Consider the following 25,305-nt stretch of genomic DNA (forward strand, 5'->3'; position numbering starts at 1 on the left):
TTTGGTGTAGGTGTCCTGGGAAGGAAGAAGACAGGGTTCTCAGAAGCCTGGCATGACCTCAGATCATCACTGGCCCCAGGGAAGGACTAAACCAGATCAGCAGCACTAAGGACTGGGCAGTGCTTAACTTTAAAGTGTTACTATATCAACTTCCCATTACCAAAACCAAATACCTGACACAGTTAATTTAAAAAGAAAAAAAGATTTATTGTCCCTTACAGTGTAGGAGTGTCCGGTCCACAATCAAATGGCTCCATGCTTTGGGCTGTGATGGAGTAATCATTCACTTATTTTCTCTAGGAACCAAAAGGGACTAGAAGAGGGAGAAAACAATCACATTTTCCTCTTCAAAGGTCTGCCCCAGTGACCTAAGAGTCTCTCATAAGGTCCTAGCTCCTAAAGGTTCCACTGTCTCCCAGTAGCAACACCCTGACAACCAAGCCCTGAATGATGGACATTGGGGGAGGCTTATCCAAGCCGAAGCTGATACCCGAGGGACCCCAGCTGTCACCATGCACTGTCATTTTCAGTCATATCCCCGTTCTGTGTGGAGCCCCAGTGTCACTATAAATGCAAATCTTCAGTCACCATGTAGCCGAGCCAGGATCCAAATAGGCTCACTTGGATCACCTCTTCTCGGTCACATCTCCTTTCCCACCCGGAGATGGCTTTTACAGTCACAAAGGTTTTGAGCTCCATGGAAACCGAAGACACACCATCAGCAAACCTCCTCCATCACTCTTGCCCAGGGTCAGGTATTAGGTAGGGATGGCTGGGAGTCAAATGGAATGAGGCAATCACTCCTCCCCACAGAGCTCACTGGGTCTGGAGCTAGTGGGGGGCACTGGGGGGGGTGTCCCTGAGTGTGACAGTCCGTGCAGGTCTGCAGAGCTGGCCCCTCTTTCTTGTCTGGGACCTCTCTGGATTGTCTTCTGTAAGAGGAATCCTTACATAATGGCTTCTGAAGTGGAGGATGCCCTGAAGGGAACTGGTCCACAGAGACAGTAGAGTGTGTCAGGGGTGGGGGTGGGGGTGGGGGCAGAAACAGCAGTCTGACGTCTGTGTGCTCGTGCATGGCTGCTCAGAAGGTCTGAGAAGATTCTGTAGGGTTACCGTGTAATCTCCGGGGACCTCTCACCTACTGCTAAGTAGCTGAATCAGCATCCTGAAGTGGAGGACAGGAGCTGAGGGGCTCACTGGAGCTGTCTGCTGTGTTAGAGTGCCCAGAGCATCTAAAGGCCCAAGTCCTGGTCCAAACATCAGCTTCTGCCTCCCTCCCTCCCTCCCTCCCTCCCTCCCTCCTTCTTCTCTCTCTCTCTCTCTCTCTCTCTCTCTCTCTCTCTTTCTCTCTCTCTCTCTCTCTCTCTCTCTCTCTCTCTCTCTCTCTCTCTCTCTCTCTCTCACACACACACACACACACACACACACCACACACAGGGCTGGAGTGAGAATTAATAAAAACAATTTTGAATGCTTGCCTTGAAAAGAATTAAACATTTGTCCCCCTGGTAGTTTTTAAATGAATACATTATTACCTAGGTTACATTTGTAGAGTGTGATTTTCATACCTAGAAGACGGAATGATTCCAGAATGCTGGTGGGAGCAGCTGTCTGCTTGGCGAGCTCCATGGAGAGTCCCAGAAGCCGATCCTTCTGGTTCCCCCCTTCCTGGCTGCCCGGCCTGTAGCCTCAGACTTCAGGCTTTGCTTCTGAAGGTCAGATGGCTCTTTCTGCCCTGCTGCTGCCCACCTCCCTCGGTTCCTAAGACTGCAGAAGGGAGGCTGGGGCAATAACGGAGAACACCCGTGAGGCCTTTGTTGAACCATCTGAGCCTGGGATGTTTATTGGTGGTTTCCCGGGAAGGGGAGAGGGAGGGGACCCTGGCAGAGCCAAAGAACAGTAATCTTCAGGAAAGAAAGGAAAAGGCCAGCAACAGCAACAAAAACTTCCTGCAGATGTGGAACTTGAAGGAATCCAGAGAGAGCAAGCCTATTTTTAGCAGGAGTGAGAGTGCAAACAATGATAGACGCCACAGGCTGCTGTCACTAACATTTGGCTATAAGCAACATTTTCATATTTAAACATGACAGCCCAGCAAGTTGGGGAGGGGGAAAAAAGTGCTGTCTGCTTGCTGAATAAAAATGATCGCCTTCCCTCGGCCCAGGGGAAGGACCAGCTCCGCACGATGGCCAGCCAGCCAGAATTAGGTTCACCTGTATGGTCATGAATATTTATATGTCAGCCATTGAAGTCAGGATGCTGAGGGGGGGGGGGACGCTGCTCTTTCTGGGGGGGGGGAGAGATTTTACCTCTGCAGGGAATGCATCCAGCACACTCAGCTCAATTAAGCGTGCATGTGTAGAAATACAACACTCAAATAAACACGAATAAAAATATATTAAATTTGAAGAAGTTAAGCAATACCATCGGGAAAACCAGTGAACTTGAGGTGAACCCAAGAACAGCAAAAAAGAGGATTCCAGAAACATGAGCTCTGGAGCAGTCTGCCAGACCCCAGAGGAGACATCTGCCTTCCGTCCTCTGTGCCCTGCACAGGTGTCTCTCTCGGGCTGCTGTCTGAGGCCTGGAACACACATTCCCTTGAATCGTTGTGTAGCAAGCATGTCTTCAAGTCCTGCTAGGAATCAACACTGGTGGTGTGGGTTTAGAGTTGGGGACATAATTTCTGGGGGCAAGGCCTGAGTGAGGACTTCTCCGCTGCCGCCCCCGCCCCCCCCCCCCCCCCCCCCCCCGCCACTACCCATTAAATTGGAGTCTGCTTCTGCCCTGCTGTGGTAGCTGTCGATTAAGAGTGTCCCTGATGTCCAGCAGAGGCTCGGGACTGAGTCAGAAGCAAAAGGCAAGATCTGCAGGGTCCAGCCAAGAGCCTTTGGTCGGCATGAATGCAAAATATCAGGCTGGGATTTTTTTTTTTTTTTTAAATAATTTCCGGCCTGTGTTGACATTGGTACACAGGCCCAGGAGCTCGGACATTTCCAGACAGCCAGCAGAACAGAGAAGGAAGAGGTTTGCCGAGCCTCCTTCTTTTGAGAAAAGAGCAAGAAATTAAAATGTCAGCTCCCAAGTCACCAGCATTACCTGGGGCCGCATTATAAACGAAGCTTCTTGAACTCAGCCAGATTTAGGAGGGAGGGCTAGGGAGCTTAGGGGTTAGACTACTGGTGTACGCTAAATGCATGTGGCATGGCATTTGCCGTTGCAAGCATGCAGTCTGATGGCATCTGCAGTGCTGTGGAGCTGTCGTTGGTCTCTGTTGCCAAAATTTTGTCATCGCCCTAAAGAATCAATAAGCAAAAACTCATTACTTCCCAAACCTCCAGCCCCTGAGAACTTCTGTTCCCTCTGGGGATTTGCTTGTCTCTTCTAGATATTTCACACACGTGAAATCACGTGTGCTCTTTTGTATCCGGCTGAGTTCACGTGGTATATTTCCAAAACTCAACCACATCATGGCACAAAGGAGCACTTTGGCCCTTTTATGGCCGAATGATATTCAGTGTATGGACATACCACATCTTCTTTATTAACTCCTGACGGACACTTGGGTTGTTTCTGCCTTTCAGCCAAGCAGGGCTTTTTGCAGGCTGCATGCTGAGAGCAGCAGACTGCAGTTTAACAAGCCCTCTGGGTGCCTGAAGCACACTCAGTTGTGAACAGCCTTGGCCCCAGCCCTGGAGCTGTGCTGTAGGCCCGCTGGGGCTCCTCTGTCCCAGCTAGGGTCAAGGCTGGGGCCACTTACATTTCATTGCTCCCCTTGGAAGCAATAGTTACAGTTTCTAGGAGATTCTCCAAGTATTCGAAGGGGGAAAAAGTGCCTCTCACAGTGAGAGACCTAAGTTTTAGATCTTATTTAGACTTTATTTCAAGAGTGATGCCTCAAAATATTTCATAGGGGTAGCATAACAACACTGATTTTAAAGAGTACATAATCATACTCAGGAGAGAGGCAGGTGGATCTCTGTGAGTTTGGGGCCAGCCTGACCTACCTTACATAGTGACTTCCAGGCTAGCCAGGGCTACATAGTAAGACCCTGTCTCAAAACAAAAATGAAGAAAGACCTCACCCAGTTATTTCAACTAGGCAGTCTGGACCTAAGCTCAGGCTCCAGCCAGGACTCACTCTTTATCTAGAGAAACCAGGACTGCTTCCTCAGAACTGTAGAGGACATGGGAAGAAAAAAAAAAAAAAAGTATGTATTTGCCAGAAGTTCCAAACACTTGGCTAAAATGAATGACTGTTGCCTTTACATGTCCAAACCCATATACCTCCTTCTAAGTAATTCTTTTCTGCCCAGACAGATTAAGTAACTTGCCTGGAGAAATGACAAAGTCAAGACTGGAATCTAAGTTCAAATACAAGTTGCCGAATAAATAAATTCTTAGAAGATGGTGGAGGTTTAAAACATTGCCCCTTCAGGGGTATCTGAAGGTGTCACCTGGGCTTCAGAATATGTAATAATTCAATCTAAGGAAGTAACTTTGTTTATATATTTATTTGTTTATTTTAAGACAGAGTCTTTTGTTGCCCAGGCTGGCTGAAAATTTACTATGTAACCTAGGATGACCTTGAACTTCTGACTTCCCACCTGCTAAGTGCAGGGCATCAAACACAGAGCTTTGTGCATGCAACTGAGCTGCATCCCAAGCCAAAGACATGACTGTTTAAAGGTAGACTCTTATACTGAGGAAGAGGAAAGGAAGGCTCTCAGTGACCCAGCTCAGACTCTCTTGTAAGCTCAGCTGTTGGGACCCCTGGGGTGCAGGGTCAAAGGGTGTTGTGTTTCCTCGTCTTGTTGGGTGTGAAACAGAGGCGTGAGACATGGTGTCCTGGACCGTGCTGGTCTTAGGTCATGTTGCCTTATGAACGTGGAAGCGTCTGAGGATGTTCCTACCCCGGGATAAAAGCCACAAGGGAGCACACACCTATTTCAGGTGTGTGAAGGATGAGATGCTGTGCTCCGCTGGGGGTGGGGTGGGGGGCAGGGCGGGCGGCTGTGGCTTGAGGTTGCAGGATGGCAGTGCTCACACCAGCAGTTTGCAAATGAGATCACAATTTGCTTGTAGTAGTGAGCTTCTCGCTTCTCCTTGGTAGATGCTTCACAATGGGGTCATGAGCCAAGTACTTGATAACAGAGCTCCCTGCACTGAACGAAGTTGGATGATTCCCTCCACAGCGCCAGGTGAACCTCCAGGCCTTAGGTCTCTGGGCTTCCAAAAGTTGCTCAGGTGTTATTTGCTGGATAAAAAATCAGTGTCAAGAGGGAATTTGATAGAGGTCTGTCGTGTTAGCCGTTTAAAGTATGTACCTCCTTACGAAACAAAAACAAAACAAGAAAAACCGCTAAGCGTCAGTGGTGGGAATTTCAGAAATATTTCATCACCCCTTGGAGGTGTGTGTGCTGGTGTGTTCCCCAAGAGGAGCACCAACTCAGTGATTCCTGGTAATAAGCAGGGTTGTCTCTGACCTGTCACCATTCCCTTTTCTGTACCAAGAAGAAAACTCACAGCCCTCCAGGAGTGGTGGAGCACACCTTTAGTCCCAGCACTTGGGAGGCAAAGGCAGGTGAATCTTTGAGTTTGAGGCAGCTGGGTCTACAAAGCAAGTTCAGAGAAAAACCCTGTCTTGAAAAAAACAATCAAAAACTCACAGTCTGCTCTGGGCTGGAGATGTAACTCAGTCAGTAGTATACACAAAGCCCTGGATTTGATCCCTAGTACCACATAACCCTGGCATGGCGGTACATTCCTGTAATCCCAGTCCTCAGGAGATGGAGAGGATGAGTTACTTACTCTAGGCCACATAGTAAATTTGAGGCCAGCCTGAGGGAAGGAAAGAAGGGAGGGAGGGAGGGAGGGAGGGGAGGAGGAAGGAAGGAAGGAAGGAAGGAAGGAAGGAAGGAAGGAAGGAAGGAAGGAAGGAAAGAAGGCCTGTCAAAATGGAGTCCTCCACACACAAAGTTTTTTGATGCCAACAAAGGAAGAAGACCCAGCTTGAGTGTGAGGCGTCTGAGGCACACATGGTGACCGTGTGTTGTCCTTTATGTGCTATACAGTCCACACTAGTGAGGCCTGAGGGTCAGGTGGCTGCGTGGTGGTTCTCAGACATCTGAAAATGTAAACACCAAGGAAGGAATTTATGCAACTCAAACCGAAGGGTGTGGATAGGGTAGGAGTAATGGATTAAAATGAAGAAGCAGTAGCGGCCACTTCCGGTGGCCTTATCAAGCTTTTGAGTACTTTCTAGGCGGTGTTATTCCGTGTTTTCCAAGTCACTGGCAAATCAGAAGGACAAAGCCTGAGATAGTCCCTTAGGGAAAGCCGGGCCTTTGGGGACCGGGAAAGGGGACAGCTAAGCTCTCTCCATCACCTCCAGTCTGTCCTAGATGTGGTTGGAAGGCCCAGTGGGCAGCCCTCCTCTGAATGACCCTCTCCCGGCTGGAGCTGTCTTCCTGTTCTTTCCTTCAAACCGGGAGTCATCGAAAAGATAGCGTGTTCTCTAAGGGAAAACCCTGATGTGGGAGGGGAGTTTCTGCCTGTCCCGGGGTGAGAAAGTCCTGACTCCTTGTCAGTCTGCCCCACAGAAGATTGGCAGAGGGGCAAATCACACCAGCGCGGGCCACTGAGGGAAGAAGAACACTGAATCTGAGGACAGAGCTGCCTGGGTCAAGAAGATGGGAACCCTGCTTGCTGAGGGCGCCCACTTGTTGGGCGTTAGGAGAAGGCTCAGGTGTTCATAAGGCCAGGGCTTTTCTCTAGAGTATTCTGTCTACTCCAGGAACTGCCTGTCTTTTCTGAAGTCAAGTCTGTATGACCCACTCTTCCGTGGAGTAGATGATACCCAGGACCTGAGACCATACATCACAACTTCAGGATCCATGGCTCCCTAGACTAGACCTGTGGGTACCAGTCATTGTCTGGATCGGGTACAGGGACCCAGACTTCCTTTAGAGACAATAACATGGACAATAGTGAGGTATTTTGCACACACAAACCACGAACATGGAGAGACGGAACAATAGGAAGATACACTGACATTTATAGATCTTCAGCACACCATCTTTCCTCCATGGTCACAAGGATGGACAACTGGGGAGGCTCTTTCTCTATAGTGGGTGTACCGTGCATGTAATTTCCTACGATGAATCCTCTTCCAATAATAAAAATTATGTTTTGCTCTTTAAAACAGCTGGGTATTACGGCTGGCCCATGCCACTAGCTTTGTCTCAAAGGGGAATATAATTCTTAAATTGAAAGAGATCACATTGTTTTCTGGAGCTCTCCACCAGGGGCTGAGCTCAGATGTAGGTCTGATGGTAACCTTGCCTGACCAGTGGGCTCTGTGATCTCCTGAGCAGTGGACGCTCACAGCGTTGGCTCTCCCTGTCCTTTGGCTGAGCCAGAGCTTGGCTGTCATGCCTTGCTTAGACCCCTGTGTTGCAGGCCACTGTCTGGACCCAGTCTGCAGGAACTCTGCACCACCGAGAGAGGGGTTGCCCAGGGAGCGGCTAGGTCACTGCTGGTGCGGGACTCTGACGGGGGTGACGAGAAAGAGGAAGGGCATGTGGAAAACCACATTGTTCACCCAGAGGGAAGTCGCTGTGAGCACCTGAGGAGGAGTCCTGGAGGCTGGGGGCACCGTGTGAAGCAGGGTTACCCCTTAATGAGCTTTTCTTGTGTGCTCCCGGGCTCTGTATTTTCATGCTGCAGCCTCATCACGGTGTGGGGTAGCATCCAAGGAAACCCTTTACACACCCTGCACATCCATTTCCTGGCCCTGCCTCCGAAAGGGTGGGTGACTCTGTGACCTTAAAGGACATTAGAGAACTCTCACGATGAGACTAATTTGGATTCTTGCCCATTTAAAATGCTAGTGCCGCACTGGGGAATGTGGGAGGGCGTTAAGAAAATGCATCAAGCTTCCCTCTCAAAGGTGGAGTAATTATTGCCCAGGATCGGGTTGAACAGAGGGTTAGTGTTACATTCACTGTGAGCAAGCACCAAAGATGTCTTAAGCTAAGAACACAGTTGTCTGTCTCAGTGTGACTCCCATTTACTGCGTGTCAAGCTGCGGGAAGTCCAGCTGATGTAAATAGATTAATATTTAAAAAGTAATACAGAAGAATGAGGTTCCAAACATGTAATGTTTAATTATTAAAAACCCGTAATGGAATTCCAATCCAAACTCATCTCTCACGTCTCACTGGTGCTCAGCACAAAGCTCAATTAGCCGGTGCGCCTGCTTCAGTCCACAGCTCACTGTGACTATCCCAAGGCCAAGACCAGGGAGCGTCTCTTAAAGTGTCCAATGACACAGATGTGGCCAGCTTTAAGAAGTTTTATGCTTTCTCATTAGAGCATTGTTGCAACACTTTTAAACTGATCAGCGAATAACTGTACAGTGTTAAGAGGGCATGGAATAGAATTGAAGTTATTCCAACAGGTAAGGCTTGGAAGTCCAGTTACCATGTAGGAATCACAGACGGGGGAATGCACATACCTTTGGGTGCATCGGACAATGAGATCTGTGTTTCAGGAGGCTAGTCCTAGGTTGGATTTTCATTCCAGGTCTGGGGATGGAGCTCAGTGGTGGAGCATTTGCCTACCATGCACAAGGCTCTGGGTTTGAGTCCAGCACCATATGCAGAAGGAATTTTACTTTGTCCTGGGTAGCTGGCCCTCAGGTCCTCTCTTCAGAGCACAGCTCTTCTGGCTTCCTGATAGAGACAACTTTGCCCAGAGGCCCGGGCCAGAAGATGGCCAACACAAGAGATAAAATGTTCAGTGAGTCAGAAAGGAATAAACCAAGTAGATGGGTCAAATTTATTTCAGAGTCAGTGTGCCAGCAAGTCTATTTGAGCTGATAGTTGGTTAATTTTATGTTGTGATTCACCAAGCCAGACAAGGCAGGTCCTTTGTGTATGAATAGGAAAGTACCGATGTGCCTCAAGGTTTGACTGTGAGCTTCAGCGGTGTGTGGAGAACTCCTTTCTTGTGAAATGCTCATGAACGCATCCGTCATGCAGAAAACACAGTGGTGCCACTGAAAATGCTGTGGGGCGGCATCTCGAAGGTCACAGTGTTGGTGACATCCTGTTGGGGGTGTGGGCTGTGTAAGCCAGCTAGAACGGAGAAGACAGAAATTGAGTTTGCCATGACCGCAGAAGCTGAGAGCACAGGCTGAGGTGTAACAGGCCCCGGCCTCTGTGAGCACAGGAAGCCTCTCACAGAGGGCTGGGGCTCAGGCTGAGAAAGTGCCACCCGGCCTGAGTCACCTTGATTCCTGGCAGGACGGAGCGTGCTGACCTGTAGTGGAGCCAGGCGCGAGAATCACCTTCACCTTCTCCTGCGGCTCAGTCGCAGCTCACAGGAGTGTCCTGAGCCCTCACCATGTGCGGCCTGATCTGCTTGGGCATAAAGGCCCAGAACTACAAAATGAAGCTTTATTTGTTTGAAGGAAAATGGCGAGGCTTAGGTGTTCTGGAGTGCCCCATCTTCCAGGCACTCAGGTCATTAAAGTGGAGTTTTCCTGAGTTTTTTGCTACTAGGAATGAATGGATGGATGGATGGATGGATGGATGGATGGATGGATGGATGGATAGATAGATAGATAGATAGATAGATAGATAGATAGATAGATAGATAGATAGATAGATAATTAATGGCCGCATTCTAAAAGTTGGGGCCACTCAGGCGATATGAAGTTCAGCATGCTTCCTTTCTTCAGCGCTTATTGGAGGCTGAGAATCCCCAAAGAGTACTGTGGACTGTGCAGCGCTTCCCAGCCTGTGTGACATGCAGAGGGAGCAGGTGGTGATTCTCGGGAAACACTTCAGGAAATGGAGTGAGGTGTGAGTGGTCAGGAAGACGCCAGGCTTGGGCTAAGGATTAAATCAGAAAGTCAAGTTGGACTGGACTCTTGATCTTGCTAAAAAGTGCCACGCGCTAAGATAGGAATCACCGTGGCCACGCATCCTTATGGAGTCCGGACTGTAATTCTGACTTCAAAGATGGTACCAAAGAGGTAGTAACCAGGCAACGGGAAGCTCTTGTTGCCTCTAGGAAGTGAGCATCATTGCTTCTGGATTTAACCTGAGGCCTAGATCCAGCCACTTCAGCAACTGTCTGCCCACTGTGACTCATGACCTCTTCTGTCCTTCCTTCCTGCCTTGCTCTCCTGAATGGTTCCTGACCTCGTGACAGTGACCATCATCTCCACACTTCTGAGTCATTTCGAACTGCCCCCAAGGAAAATCTCATTGGTTCATTAAATTGCTTGGTCTCCCTTAAGCAGAAGCCCATGCTAATATCATACATCCAGTCCACTGTGACCAGGAAGGCCAGGAACATAGCCCAGCGGACACTCAGACTGTCGTGGGTTCTGTGCTGATGTTAGCACACAGCTCGTTTTCTTCTGTCTTCCTCTTCCTCTCCTCTTTTGTACACGCAGTACAAAGGCTTACTTTGCTATGACTCTATCAAGTTCTTCCACTTACCTAGATAAGCGCTGAAGGAAAGGCCCGGTCTCACTTTTTTAGATTAGTCCTCCAGTGCCCTTGTGTGTATCTGTCTGTGTGTACGGGCTGTTTAGATTAGGCATCTCTGCCACGCTCATTTCTCTTCTGGTACAGAAGCTGGGAGTCCCGTGTGCATTGTAGGATTCTCCTCTTCAGAGGAGGTCAACAGATGATGTAGTTAATCTTACAGGAGTCGTAAAGCAGGGCTTTCACCCAAATGCTGACAAAATGTCACTGCTGCCAGCCTTGTTTGCTTATCTCTAAAACAAGAGATGCTATCTGGCCGCTTGTCTCTTACAGACTTCTGGTGAGTGGGTTGTGATGGCATCTATTGAGTGACTGGAGTCATTAGAAGGGGCTGCCTATGTAACAGTTGTGTTTAAATGACTACACATGCCAGGCGTCTGTGTCCTAGGTTGGCTTGCTTCACAGCACTCAGCCACCAAGGACTGTGCCTGGATGAGCAGATTAGGTTGGGCTAACCTAGGATTTGCTAATGAGAGCAGAGTCACATGCAGGATGCTCAGTGGAGGATCCAGCATTGGTGGGTGTTTTCAGCCCGGCAGCTGCAGCCAGTGGTCCCCAAGCAGAGGAGACAAAGGAACCAGCATGCAGAGCTGAGAAAACCCACCGCAGTCCTGCCCTGCCCTGCTCACTCACTGGGCCGTTGTTATCACATGGGTGTTAATTAGCAAAAAGATAAAACAATAAATAGGCACCTCAAATTAGTCCTTCTTCCCAGGTGTGTAAGCCCAGCACACCGAGCGTTCTGAATTTCCAGCAGAGTGTACCAGACAACATAAATGTCACATTTGTGTGTGACTGAGCATAAGGGATTCTGTTGGTGGATCTGGCCTGGGTGCCTGGTGCTGGCCTGAAGCTGAGCCTAAGGCTAAAACATCCGGAGTGAACTTAAGACCACAACCCGGCCGGGAAGCCTCCTCATTATTACAATTATGTCGCTGTCAAACTCTCCACAGCCACTGGGGACAGCGGAGAACTGAGGGTCAAGCGCTCTGCTGGTCTGGGTTTCTTGGTTGTGTTTTGTGGCATATTTTCGCTTTGAAGAACACATCTCCGGAAAATCTATACCACGGTAGTTTTCTCTTTGTTTTTGTGGAGCAGATTCAATACAAGAATAGTGCATAAATAGGAAGAGAAAGTAAGCGAACTCACATTTACAATAAAATTAAAAAGCCTCTATGTATAGGTTCTTTGTATTTTTGAGAGGGCATCATTTGCGCTGTTTGTTTTGATCCACACAGTAAACCTTGAACATAGAGGGATGGGGCTCATGGGCATAGAAGGACCGAAAGTTGGTCAGGACACAGGTGGACAAACCATGCTGCTTCCCAAGTGCAGCATGGGACGGAGCAGCCCAAGGTAGTGGGTTCAAACTGGCAAGATTACCCCGAGAGATTAAAAGTTCTCATCAGGGAAACACAATGAGGTGCTGGAAGATGTTGGTAGTTAAGAGCACCTGCTGCTCTCGTAGAAGACGCAGGCTCATTTTCTAGCACCCACATGGCAACTCACAGCTGCCTGTTCCAGGGGATTTCCTGCCCTCTTCTGACCTCCGAGGACGTTGCATGCACAAGGTGTAATACACTCATGCAGACAAACACTCGCACACATAAAATAAAAACAAGTCTTAAAAAAAGGGAAACACAGTTATAAGATGAGAAAGAGAGGATGGAAACGATCCCACTGAGCCTGAAGAGTCAGATGTGATAAAGGCAGAAGGTATGAGCTGGGAAGAATGGGAGAGTGGAAAGGCCAGTGAGGGCCAGTTCCGCACCACACAGAGCCACAAACAGGAACAGTAGATGGCTCCCAGTGTCTACCAACACAGAGTAAGAAAGGCCGTGTCATTTGCCTGATGAGTGTGAAATAAAAACCTCAGCCATCTCATGGAGACCGAGAGGAGGCCCTGATGTTAGGCGAACACCAGCAAAAATGTGATGGCATTTCCCCCAGTGTGTCTCACAGGTGGGTGAAATGCAGGAAAGTGCATCCTTGCTGGCAGGCTACGTCCGTAAGTGGGAACACAGACAGGATCAGGAAAATAAAAGGAAGCATTAAAAGAGTAGCTTGAAGGGAAAGTAGTGTCGGGGTGTTCCGTACAAAATCTGAGGCAGGTATTAGAAAATAAACTGTCCTGCTGAGAACGTTGTTCTCTCTGAAATGTAGTTGGAAGATTTCCTGTGTCCCGGCCTGCCGGTAGTCAGGACAAATCTCTCCCACTCGCATCCCCCAAGTAAACACACAGAGGCTTATATTAATTATAACTGCATGGCCATGGCTCAAGCTTTTTGCTAACTAGCTCTATATCTTAGCCCATAAATTAGCCCATCACTGTTAATCTATGTATCGCCACATGTTCTGTGGCTTTACCTGCATCCCACTACATGTTGCTCCTTGGGCGACTTGCTGGCATCTACCTTGCCTTATTCTTGTCTCTCCCTTTGAATTTCCCGTCTGCCTCTAAGCTGCCTTGCCATAGGCCAAACAGTTTGATTTATCAACCAATCAGAGCAACACATATTCGTAGCATACAGAAAGACATTCCCCATCACTGATACACACTTGAGAATTCCCAGATGCCTCGTGTGTGGCTCTGAGAAGGCAGAGCAGCAGTGAGGAAGCCCCTTCCCGGACCACCATGCTTTCTGCATGGATGCAGATGGAAGGGAAGTATCAGCCATCTTGGGGATAGTGTGGCGGAAGGGTAGACTGGATGCTGGATCTGGTCAGGCACATTCTCTAGAGCTTGGGAAAGCAATTATTATTATTTTTTTTAATTCCAAAGAAAGGTGAATTTGGTCCTACAACCAGAGGTTTAATGAAAGGTTTTTGTTTGTTTGTTTCTGTTTTTATAGCAGTGGTGAGATGGTAAAAAGGAGGTAGGTTTTAAAACTGAGTGTTAGGAAGTCTGAAGTCCAGGAGGAGCTGAGTGCCTAGGGTAAATGTTTAAGTTACTGGCAGGAGTCAGTAAGGCCAAGCCCACAGCAGGGAGAAGGAGAGGTCTAGATCCATGTTTAGAGCAAAAACAAAAATGAAACAAAGACCACTCTTGAAATAGGAGTCAGTATGGATTCTTTATTCTTGTTCGTTCGTTCGTTCGTTCGTTCGTTCGTTCGTTCGTTCGTTCGTTCGTTCGTTCGTTCGTTCATTCATTCATTCATTCATTCACTCAGTTGTTTGTTTGTTTGTTTGTTTTTGAGATAGGGTTTCTTTATATAGCCCTGGCTATCCTAGAACTTGCTCTGTAGACCAGGCTGGCCTCGAACTCACAGAGATCTGCCTGGCTCTGCCTCCCGAGTGCTGAGATTAAAGTCGCGCACCACCGTCTCCTGGTGTCAGTATAGGTTTTGAAGGCACCACATCTTAGAATCTGCTGTGTGTGGTTAATCTTGGGGAAGTTGTGAGTGTGAATACTGGTGCTTTAATAATGCTCATTAGTTTCACTAGCATAATTTATTAGTAATGCATCAAGTTAGTGCTTGTAGTGAGAACTGTAGGCTAGACATGACTTTTGTGGTATGTCCTGGAAAGATCTGAGGATGGATAGCAGTGGACACCAAAGACTAAAGTAGGACACCTGGAGACTCCACATATAGGTCCAGCCTGTGGTCCAGAGCCAGAGACACATGCCGGAGACAAAGGACCAAACAAGGCAGCGTGAATGAAGTTATAGCCTGGCTAAGACAGAGGCCAGTGGCAGACTCATGGCCCGTCTCTAGAGGGGGAATCTGCTTTCGATATCACTGATAACAACAGCACTTTTCTCAAGGGGTGTGTTGTTGACATATGATCAGCTCTGTTGTGGAGCTAAAATCCACGTTTTGAGATATGGATCCTGACATTTTCCAACAGTCTGCATGCAGGAAGATATGAAGTGAGTTACTGCCCATCGAGGCCCATTCTCTCTCTCTCTCTCTCTCTCTCTCTCTCTCTCTCTCTTTAAAAGATTTATTTATTTATTATGTATACAGTGTTCTGTCTGCACATCAGAAGAGGGCACCAGATCTCATTACAGATGGTTGTGAGCCATAGTGTGGTTGCTGGGAATTGAACTCAGGACCTCTGGTAGAGCAGTCAGTGCTCTTAACCTCTGAGCCATCTCTCCAGCCCCCTTGTTTTGTTTTTGAGACAAGGTTTCTCTGTGTAACCTTGGCTGTCCTGGAACTCACTCTGTAGACCAGGCTGGCCTCAAACTCAGAGCTCCACCTGAGGCCAATTCTATTTCCCTCCTTCCCTCCCTCCCTCTCTCTTTTTTCCTGTGCTGAGGATCACATCAAGCATGCACAGTCCAAGAACCCAGGGCCTCGTGTCTGCTAGACAAGTGCCATACCATTGAGCTACATTCCCAGGCCTTCTGTGCTCCCCTTTAATACATCAAATTGATGGACACCCCCCGCCCCCAGTACACATGGATGACCTAGGCAGGGAGTCATAATCACAAATCATGAACTGTCAAATATCCAAACAGACATGTAGAAGACAGGGAGAGAAAAAGAATCAGGCCCAAAGGTAACATTTGAAAAGAAATTCAAGCATCTATTTGGAATACAAGAAACGTTCATGTCAACAAAGCTTTGACACTAGCTAGACACACATTTGAAAACAGTGACCTTAGGGAGTGGGTTAGAAAACAGGTTCAAGTTTGGTGTTGAAAGAATAAAGCATGAGGGGTAGTTTCTAGTTAAAAGCTGTTAGTTCAGCACTGACCTTTGGGGCGAACTTGTGGCTGGGTGGGCAGGTGGTGCGGAGAAGCTGATTTTCCTCGCTGGTGGTGAAGAATCACAGTTGCACAGCCCAGGGCCTTCTTGTGCATACCTTGGTTCTTATGTTGGAATAAACACAAGCATTCTCTTATGTTCCAGTCTGCAGCGAAGATGACCCAGTAAAACTAGAAACCTGCCCTTCCCATTCCCACAGGGGACCTCACTGCGTGAGGGGGAAACACAGTTGATGAGGACCTTCCTTCTCCCTCCTCCGGTGCCCAAGGCACAATGAGCTGTCAGTCAAGGTTCACTAGTGAATGTGTCAAGAAAATTATGTGATACACAGATTCTTCGGGGCAGGCGGTTGCTGAACCCACTGGAGTGGTTAAGAGCAGAGAACACAGTGGAGCCGCCGCCGCGTGACCGTGGGAGATGGCTGGGACTCTGCCTCTGCTTCTGTGCTGTGCTTTACTCATTTGCTGGGCTCTTTTTTTCCCTTGATCCCCCCCATCCCCTGACAGTACTGTTGCCGCTGATGGCCTCGTTTTACAGACGAACATGTGAGGTCCCTGGCGCACTGAGGCTGGAGAAGGAGATGAGACGAGCATTCAGGTTCTGTCAGCCCAGACTGTCACCTCTCTGAGGTCTCTTCTGTGTCCTCTCGTGGCCGCATTACTCGGGCGCAGAGAGGCAGAGAGATGTCTGGCACCAGGTAGATCATGTTTCCTCAGGCGTTTCCATGTTGGCTGTTGGGATGATTCCTGCTGTGAGGATGAGCAGAGCATCCCATCAGCTTAGACCCATGGGATGCTGCCTTCTGAATCACGTGTGTGGCTGTCAGCTTGGCCCTTTAGCCTCTGAGTACAGGGCAGGAGCCCATCTACACTGGCTACAGAAACAGAGACTTGGATCAGCCATGAGCCACTGACCAGAGTTCACTAACATCCTGAAAACTAGGGACATTTCTGCTCTGCTTTATGGAGCTCCTGGCGCCATATTGTCCATATTGTCCCTCAAGAGGGATCAAAGAGCATCCTTCTTAGAACAGAAAATCTCAGTAGAAAACTGCCATCTCAGGCAGATTCCTTCCCTGAGAGAGCTGGGAGGTGGGGTGGGAGCAGACAGGACTACGGCAAACACCTTCCTGTCATCCTGTTAGGAAGTCACCCCGCAGAACCTTTCTTGGGTTGACAATGAACTTCTTCTTCCCGAATTGCTCTTCTGGGGGGGCCTCTCCCTTCCTAAATTCCTCTCCAGGTTTCCTTAAGGCCTTCCGTGTCTGTGGCCAAAGCATCTTTTTCCTTCTGTCGCTCCCAGTTCCAGCTTTGTGAGGAAACTTGGACTGGTGGCTTGGCCACCCCACCCCCACTTGTGGTGGCCTCTCCCACCCTCTGAGCCAGCAAGGCGGGGTCAGTCTGACTTTAAGGCATCTATACTGCGGCCCTGGTCCTTCCTTTGGAAGATAGTTCTGCCACGTAATGAGTCCAGCAGCTCATTCATCAGCTCTGCTTTTTAATAAAACATGAACAGCACAGTTTATGGCTTCCACTATTCAAACAGCAGTTGAGCCTAGGAGGAATCACTCATTTTAATGGTCCTAGCGCTCATTTCCAGGCTACCCTGCTGCTTCGTCAAGCTTTTCTTAAATTAGAGCCTGGCTGCGGAGCCGAGGGTTCAGGTGGCGCTGAACAGGGACTCCTGGGGACGGTGAGCAGCTGGGACACAGACCTGTCACCTGCCCTCCCTGTCACTGCAAAGACACCCCCCCACCCCCCACCCCCCACCCCCGTCATCCCTAGGACAGGATCTCCTGGGCAGCAGGGGGAGGGCAGGTATCTGTGAGAAACGCTGATTCGTCAAGACAGAAATGTACCTCGTTTTCTTTCAAAGACACGTGGGTCACAGGAAAATAAGCATTCCCCTTTCACAATGGCAGACTGCAGATTAAAAAGACAGACTATAACAAGCCTAACTGGCCCACAGTTGTTACTATTATTAGTCCCATTTCACAGATGGAGAAATCGAGGCTGAGAAGTCAGTGCCAGCTCCTTCCTACATTTTGTCATCCCACACTCCATGTGACTTTTGTAGCATCTGGCATCCCAGGTACATGGTACTAGGGCCCTCCTGGAGGCAGTGTCAAGACCACAGAGAAGGTCTGGGCACTCCTGAGGAGTGCTCAGCGAGGGTTCAATCTAAGACCCTCAACTCATGCTATGAGGTGACAGCCTACAGGCCTTTAGAAGCTTGAGCACCCAGCCGGTGTCCCTGCACCCTCCCGCAGCTCACTCTGGAATGAGCTCGTGGTTCTGAGCTGGCCCGGATCAATGTCACATTTCACCTGTCAGGGCCCGGAGACTCACCTGCCTGTGACAAAATACAGTCTAGCGTGCAGAGCTGCAAGTGCAGAGCTGTGGTGGCGTCAGCGGGAGGTCAGGAGCGCGGGAGGCTGAGGGAGGGCACTTTCCAAGTTGTTGATGGCATGCAGGAGAAGCTAATATGTTTTTACTGTTCCATGGCTGCAAACCGTCTTTACAGAGAAGACAGATTTCAGCAAAAGAATTTAATTAAATATTGCCCGATGCCAGATTCCCACTCAGAAAGCAGCAGTGGGTTCCATTAAAGGATGAACTTTACTCCCACGGCTGACAGCTGATTAATGTGTTAATTAGAAGTCCTGCCCCACCTCCAATAGCCCGAACCTTCTCCTAAGCCGAGAAGAATGTATATATTGTACCATGTGGCTAACCTAGTGGCTTCTGTACTGTGGCTCTGACCTCGGACATTTGTGTGAAAAAGGTTCGGTTGCCAACGTGAATAGCCTGCTTTCTTTCCATAGCTCTGGGGGAGTCATAGGCACCCAAAGTTGTGCCTTTCAGGGTGCTGGGATCCAGAGCAAGGGGAAGCTCTGTGGAGGTGGTGTCTTTTGAGCAGTGGAGTGGTGTAGGTTACCACACATTTATTTCACAGGAAAGGAGGGAAGCCACCCAACCACTGAGCTTCTAAGTAGTGCCCTGGCAGCCTGCCAGCAAAGCGCACGGAAGGAAATGTTCCTTCTTGTGTGTAGACCTGGACCCATCTCGGGAAGGGGAACTTGATCTTCTGGAGGACGGGGTGCTGGGCTTGAAGGGAACATATGGGTGCTTATCCCTTTGCGATCGATCTTTGTGTCTTCCTGGTGACCTGGCGTGGATCTGTGACCCGAAGCATTGCGGCGGTCCCGTTCAGTGGCTTGCATTAGCGGATTGATTGTTGGGCCCCCATGTTGGTGTAGTAAAACAACAGCAGCTAAGTCCAGTCTGGGACCTGTTAGGGAGAGAAGTGGAACCAGAGAGGCCGGATCCCAGCAGACAGCCAAGGTGGGGTGGGAATCATGCAGATCGCCACAGAGCTCTGGGAGCTGGGCTTATCTTAAAACGTCTGAAGGAATTTTGCTGCTTCTTGACAGTGTGTGTGTGTGTGTGTGTGTGTGTGTGTGTGTGTGTGTGTGTATGTGTGTGTGTGTGTGTGGTGGGGGTGGGGAGAGATGAAAAAGTCTCCAAACTTAAAACAATAATATGACAGAATTGAAATCTGTCCACAAAGAAGGGGAGAATACCCCCAACACCACAGTACGAAACCATAGCTTATGAGGTATTCGCTGTGTGCTTTGCATATGCAAATGTTATTTTATTAAAAAGAGATGTGGTATATATTTTCACATAACTACCGTTGCTTAAATAATCATCTCGGGCTCCTATGATGAAGACTTTAATTACGGAAGTGTCATTAGCTGGATGCGGAGTGAATAATGGTGCTGGGTTTCCCTGCTGTACATGATGTAGCCATTTGCCACATAAATCCATTGACCTCATCTTAAATGATGTGTCCTGTAAGGCAGACTTGATTCATTACTTCTTAAGTGATGATTTTTTCCCCCTTCTAATAATCTTTGGCTTCATCGGAAAGATTGCTTTTCCATATTTTGAGGTCTGTGTTCTGAACTGAAAGGTGAGGCCTTATTACAGTCAGGCTCACAGCACCCCAAAACAACACAGTTAGGGCACACTGCAATGGATGCTCTTTCAAGAGTCAGGACAGCAAGTGCCAGCATTGGGCCTTTTGGGTGGGGGCGCGCGTCTTTAGTCCCAGCACTCAGGAGGCAGAGTCAGGCGGATCTCTGTGAGTTCAAGGCCAGCCTGGTCTACAGATCAGTTCCAAGACAGCCAAGCTACACAACAAATACCAAAAACCAAAACCAAAACAAAACAAAAAAGGAAAAGAAAGAAAAAGGACATTAGGCCCTTCCTTTGCTTTTATAGAAAAGTTTGAAAAAAGTGGATTTTTGCTTCTGATATCTGTGATTATTTTTCTGTGGAAAAGGGTGAGATGTGGTGAAAAAATTCTCATTGGATGATTAGGATAGTCCATGAGCACCGTTTATCAATGATTCTTAGCAGTGAAGGGTGTGAAAGGAGAGAGGCAAAGTTATATTTAGATTACTATGTTTTTTCACCTCACTTGAAAAATATTTATCTAGTTTGAGGAAACACGAATCCTCTGGAGGCAAAATAAATAAATAAATAAATAAATAAATAAATAAATAAATAAATAAACAAATAAATAAATCTGGCAGTTTAAAAACCAATTAATGATTTCATAAAACTCTTCCCCATTATTGTTAAAGAACAAGATCCAAAGGACACATGCCAAGAAAGTCACGTGTCATTTTAATTAGTTCAACTCATCGATGATGGTTTTACAGTTCCTGAAGGAAGAAGCTGTGTTTTCTCCCTCACCTCAAACTTACACATTTATATTTTTGGCTTTCTATGCATACCCACTGGTAAAAGAGAGGCAGGTAGTTTTATTTCACAATGGAATTTAAGTGCCACATGATTATATGCTAACTTTGGAGACAAGGTCTCACTTTGTAGCTCTGGTTGTCCTGGAACTCACTATGTAGACCAGGATAGCCTTGAACTCACAGAAATTCTCCTGCCTCTGCCACTCAAAGGCTGGGATTGAAGGTGTGCACCATTACACCTGGCTCTAACTTTATTTAAATGTATACATCATGTGTTCACTAACAGTTTACTTAACCTTAATCCAGATAAGAAATGTGAAGATCTGACATATTCTTTGAGGCTCTTTTCCTCGGAGGCAATTTTGCATGCATCTGTAAGATGGGCATCTCACTAATAACAAAAATGTCCCCTTGAGTCCCAGAGGACCCTAAAACACTGTTAGTGGAGGAAAGGAGATATGAGCATTGACGCCATTGTATTTTAACCACTTCAATGGCGGCCATGGTTTTGATAGCTACACTGAAGGAATTCCCTTACCACTGAAGCCCACTCAGGAGTGCCCTAGTCTCAGATTTTTTGGAAGAAGTATTTTGAAAGGACAAACAAAAACTAATGTGTGCCAAAGCATGCGTCTTATTCAGTCTCACATTGTCAAGTTTATCAACCAAAAACATCAATGGAAAGAAAAAAATCCAAAACACCGAGAAGGGAAAGACTGCGTTTACACATGCAGCCCACATCTGCACCCACAGTCACATGCTAGCATGTCACCACTGTTTACAAGCAAGGGAAGCTGAGAGGTAAGTGAGAGGGGTAATCAAATGCCAGCGTATGTTGTTTGTGCGCTGTTTATGTGACCAGTCATTATTAAAGTTTATCATCTTTTAATTATATCAGTTTATGGTCGTGAAACACACACACACACACACACACACACACACACACACACGCACACACACACACACACACACACACACACACACACACGCATGCATGCACACACACACACACACACATGCATGCACACACACACACACATGCATGCACACAGCAATAGAACAAATACCGAAAGCATTGCTCCAGTGCAGGAGAAAGAGATCATAAACTCACAATGGTGCTGAATTCTGCAGTTCCTCCTCTGATGCTGTATGGCTTGGATGCTATGGAAACGATAAAGAAAGAAAGAAGAAGGAAGAGAAAAAAGAGTGTGTGTATAGAATTCTGTCGAGAAAAGTGAGGCACTAGAGGAGCTATTGAAAGTTTGACATCTGTTTATCTGTTTATAGCGATGGCAAGATCACTCATATTAATTCTTGTTTAAAATGCCATATGAAGGGAAGACATTTGTGCAAACAAGAGTCATATTTGAATTGTAGATCATGTCTTCACCATCTGTGAGAGCTGATGGTGTTGCAAAATTAATGTGTTAATGAAATCACAATAATTTCTCCAAAGTAATGGGCTCTGAAGCCGAGAATGACTATTTTTTGAACTTTGGTGTCTAGTGATTTCCAATTGGGAAAGGCTCTGAGTCTTTAATTAGCTCTACAGCCCAGCTCTGAAATAAATTTGGTGATCTCTCTCTTTTGCCAGGAGTAGATCTGAAGGGGGCGGGGTGGAAGCCATAACAACTTTTGGAAAATGTTCTCTGGTGTTTGAAAAGTTGTTAAATAAGACTGCCTGCCAAGAAATGTCACCAAAAATTCTGACTGCTGAGAAAGAGTGGGCAAACAGCTCAAAAAATAATTCTAGCGTGCTGCAACATCACAGGTTGGGAGAGCTAAACCTCACACAGACTTCTTGCCGAAGTCCAAGTTGCTCCTTGGAAGGCAGACACAAGGGTGATCAGCACTTTAACGCTGTTGGTTAGAACCGTACACCCTTTCCAACCATGTTACCGGATACGGTCAATAGCACAGGGTGATTTTACGTAAATAAGGGGGATCTTAAGAGGCTATGTTGCTTGCATGACCACTGAACTCTCTGGAGATTCCTTTCTTCCAGCATTATTTAGGTGTGTGTTTCTGGTGAGCCTGTTAAGTAAGTGAAACTCTGAAGGCAAGTATACTGAGTAAGTGTAGTGGGTAGGTGCACTCTGTTTTGTCAAAGCCATCTTCAAGTCATTTTTACACTGTTAGTATCTTTTTTTTTTTAAAGAAAAAAGAGATTACTATTTTGAATATCCTATTTGTAAAGCAAATTCATCATTTTGCAAACATTTCAGAAATTTATCTTTTAAAAGGAACCCCTTCAACTGTTTGACAAATTATGATACAATTTGACAGAGCCTTTCTATGAAACATGAACGCCATCTGCCCGGGAAAGCTTATCTTACCTGCTGTGGTTTTTATTGCTGTGTTGTAGGTGTGTGACTGGTGTAAACACATAAGGCATACAAAAGAATACCTGGATTTTGGGGACGGGGAAAGAAGGCTTCAGTTCTGCAGTGCAAAATGTCTCAATCAATACAAAATGGACATTTTCTACAAAGAGACACAGGCCAATCTTCCAGCTGGGCTGTGCAGCACATTACACCCTCACATGGAGAGTAAAGCTGAAGGCACCGGGGTGCAGCTGCTCACTCCAGACTCTTGGAATATCCCGCTAACAGATGCTCGGAGGAAGGCTCCCTCCCCGGTGGCTGCAGCTGGCCAAAGCCAGGGCCCTGGCCCATCCTCGTCCACCACCGTCTCTCCATCTGACACTGCCAACTGCTCTGTCACTAAAATCCCCACGCCAGTGCCCAAGTCCCTCCCCATCAGCGAGACTCCAAGCATCCCTCCTGTCTCGGTCCAGCCACCTGCCAACATTGGACCTCCGCTGGGCGTCCCGCCCCGCAGCCCTCCCATGGTGATGACCAACCGCGGCCCGGTGCCGCTGCCCATCTTCATGGAGCAGCAGATCATACAGCAGATCCGCCCGCCCTTCATCCGCGGGCCCCCTCACCATGCCTCCAACCCCAACAGCCCCCTGTCCAACCCTATGCTCCCGGGCATTGGGCCTCCGCCGGGTGGCCCCAGGAACCTGGGCCCCACTTCCAGCCCCATGCACCGGCCCATGCTATCACCCCACATCCACCCCCCAAGCACCCCTACCATGCCTGGGAACCCCCCGGGACTGCTGCCCCCGCCGCCCCCCGGCGCGCCCTTGCCCAGCCTTCCTTTCCCTCCGGTAAGCATGATGCCAAACGGCCCGATGCCGGTGCCCCAGATGATGAACTTCGGGCTGCCGTCGCTTGCCCCGCTGGTGCCGCCCCCCACGCTGCTCGTGCCGTACCCAGTGATCGTGCCCCTGCCGGTGCCCATCCCTATCCCTATCCCCATTCTCCACGTCAACGATTCCAAGCCCCCCAACGGATTCTCCAGCAACGGGGAGAGCTTCGTTCCGAGCGCCCCGGGCGACTCGGCGGCGGCGGGAGGCAAGTCGGGCGGACGCTCCCTCTCTCCGCGGGACTCCAAGCAGGGCTCGTCCAAGTCGGCCGACTCGCCGCCGGGAAGCTCCGGCCAGGCTCTGAGCCTGGCGCCCGCGGAGCGCGGCCGTGGGGAGGTGGTGGACCTGACCCGGCGCGCCGGCAGCCCCGTGGGCGCGGGAGGCCAGCCCGGCTTCGCGGGCGTGCTGCACGGCCCGCAGGACGGCGTCATCGACCTGACAGTGGGCCACCGCGCCCGGCTGCACAACGTGATCCACCGCGCGCTGCACGCGCACGTCAAGGCGGAGCGAGAGCCGGGCGCCGCGGAGCGCAGGACCTGCGGCGGCTGCAGGGACGGCCACTGCAGCCCGCCCGCCGCCGGCGACCCGGGCCCGGGCGCCCCCGCGGGTCCCGAGGCTGCCGCCGCCTGCAACGTCATCGTGAACGGCACCCGCGGCGCCCCGGCCGAGGCCAAGGGCGCAGAGCCGCCGCCGGAGCAGCCACCGCCCCCCGCGCCCCCCAAAAAGCTGCTGTCGCCCGAGGAGCCCGCGGTGAACGAGCTGGAGTCTGTCAAGGAGAACAACTGCTCTTCCAGCTGCCACCTGGACGGGGAGGCGACCAAAAAGCTGATGGGGGAGGAGGCCCTGGCGGGGGGCGACAAGTCGGACCCGAACCTCAATAACCCGGCGGACGAGGACCACGCCTATGCTCTGCGGATGCTGCCCAAGACCGGCTGCGTGATCCAGCCTGTGCCAAAACCCACGGAGAAGGCTGCCATGGCGCCGTGCGTCATCTCCTCGCCCATGCTCAGCGCAGGCCCCGAGGACCTGGAGCCGCCGCTCAAAAGGAGGTGCCTCCGAATTAGAAACCAGAATAAGTAAAAGGTTTGTATGTCCACCAGGGCGCTCCTCCAAGAGCCAATGCCCCTTGCCTTGCTTCTTAGAAGACAGAGGCGAGATGTAGCCATCACGACCCTGTCCCTTACGTGCACTTTGTGTGGCCAGGTACCATCGACTTGATCCCACACCTGTGACACCTGGCAGTGTTTAGTACATCATTACTAAGCGCCACGATTACTCAAGCCCTTGAGCCCAAGTTGAAAACACACTTTCGTTACACTTTTGTTTTCTTCTTATCGGGTTTATACCTAATTTACTCCACTGGAAACGGGGAGGGGGAGATGTGGAAGGGAATATTACTTCGGGTATCTTAGTGTTCAGTTATGAGGTTGCAGGGCAATATTGAAATCTCTGGGGAACCCATCAGGTGGGCAAACATCTGGAGCTGGTGGCCTGCTTGGCCGACTCCTACCCTAGCTTGTCAAGATGTCAATAGGAGCCCATCTGTGGGCTAAAATTAAAAACTAACCTTCCTCCCAACCTGCCATGTCCTCCTTTCGGAATCAGTGGATGAGCTAGTGATTCACTTCTACATAGAGTCCTTGATGAGGTAGGAGGGCCATCTCTGACCATGTATGATTTCTGAATCCTAAGCCACTGAGGGTGAGATGGTGGGGACCACATGTGAGCCACTGTGCTGACTCCTTCTGCCAATCCTAGTGAAGTAGTTGTTTCCGTTGCTGTGAAGAGACGCCATGATCAACAACTCTTGTAAAGGAAAAGCATTTAACTGGAGTGGCTTACTTTTCCAGAGGTTCAGTCCATTATCATCATGTTGTGACGTGGTGTGCAGGTAGACATGGTGTTGGAGAAGAGGCCATAGCCTACATCTTGACTTGCAGGCAACAGGAAGTGAGCTGAGTGTCACACTGAGTGAAGCTTGATCAGCCAAGGAGAACTCAAAGCCCGCCCCCACAGTGACGCACTTCCTCCAACAAGGCCACACCC

At 49.0% G+C, this 25,305-nt stretch overlaps 1 protein-coding gene and 1 long non-coding RNA gene across 4 annotated transcripts in view; one reads left to right on the forward strand and one right to left on the reverse strand.

Annotated features, from left to right (window-relative positions):
- Positions 1-25,305, forward strand: part of Sobp (sine oculis binding protein homolog) — a 167,777-nt gene that overhangs the window by 124,084 nt on the left and 18,388 nt on the right. For both annotated transcript variants that reach the window (XM_076552368.1, XM_076552369.1), the window contains one exon: positions 22,414-24,342. In XM_076552368.1, the coding sequence (XP_076408483.1) occupies positions 22,414-24,339 (1,926 nt within the window). In that variant the 3' untranslated portion in view covers positions 24,340-24,342. The remainder of the gene's footprint in view (positions 1-22,413; positions 24,343-25,305) is intronic.
- Positions 8,160-22,418, reverse strand: LOC143268844 (uncharacterized). Of its 2 annotated transcripts, XR_013044974.1 has the most exons (4): positions 21,160-22,418; positions 17,626-18,568; positions 15,267-16,023; positions 8,160-9,140 (listed from the first exon to the last, which is right to left on the reverse strand). It is a non-coding gene; the product is annotated as an uncharacterized LOC143268844 (long non-coding RNA). The 2 variants fall into 2 exon arrangements; XR_013044973.1 differs by lacking the exon at positions 8,160-9,140 and having other exon boundaries at positions 14,861-16,023.

The sequence above is a fragment of the Peromyscus maniculatus genome, chromosome 16 (assembly GCF_049852395.1).
Source record: "Peromyscus maniculatus bairdii isolate BWxNUB_F1_BW_parent chromosome 16, HU_Pman_BW_mat_3.1, whole genome shotgun sequence".
NCBI classification, from domain to species: domain Eukaryota; kingdom Metazoa; phylum Chordata; class Mammalia; order Rodentia; family Cricetidae; genus Peromyscus; species Peromyscus maniculatus.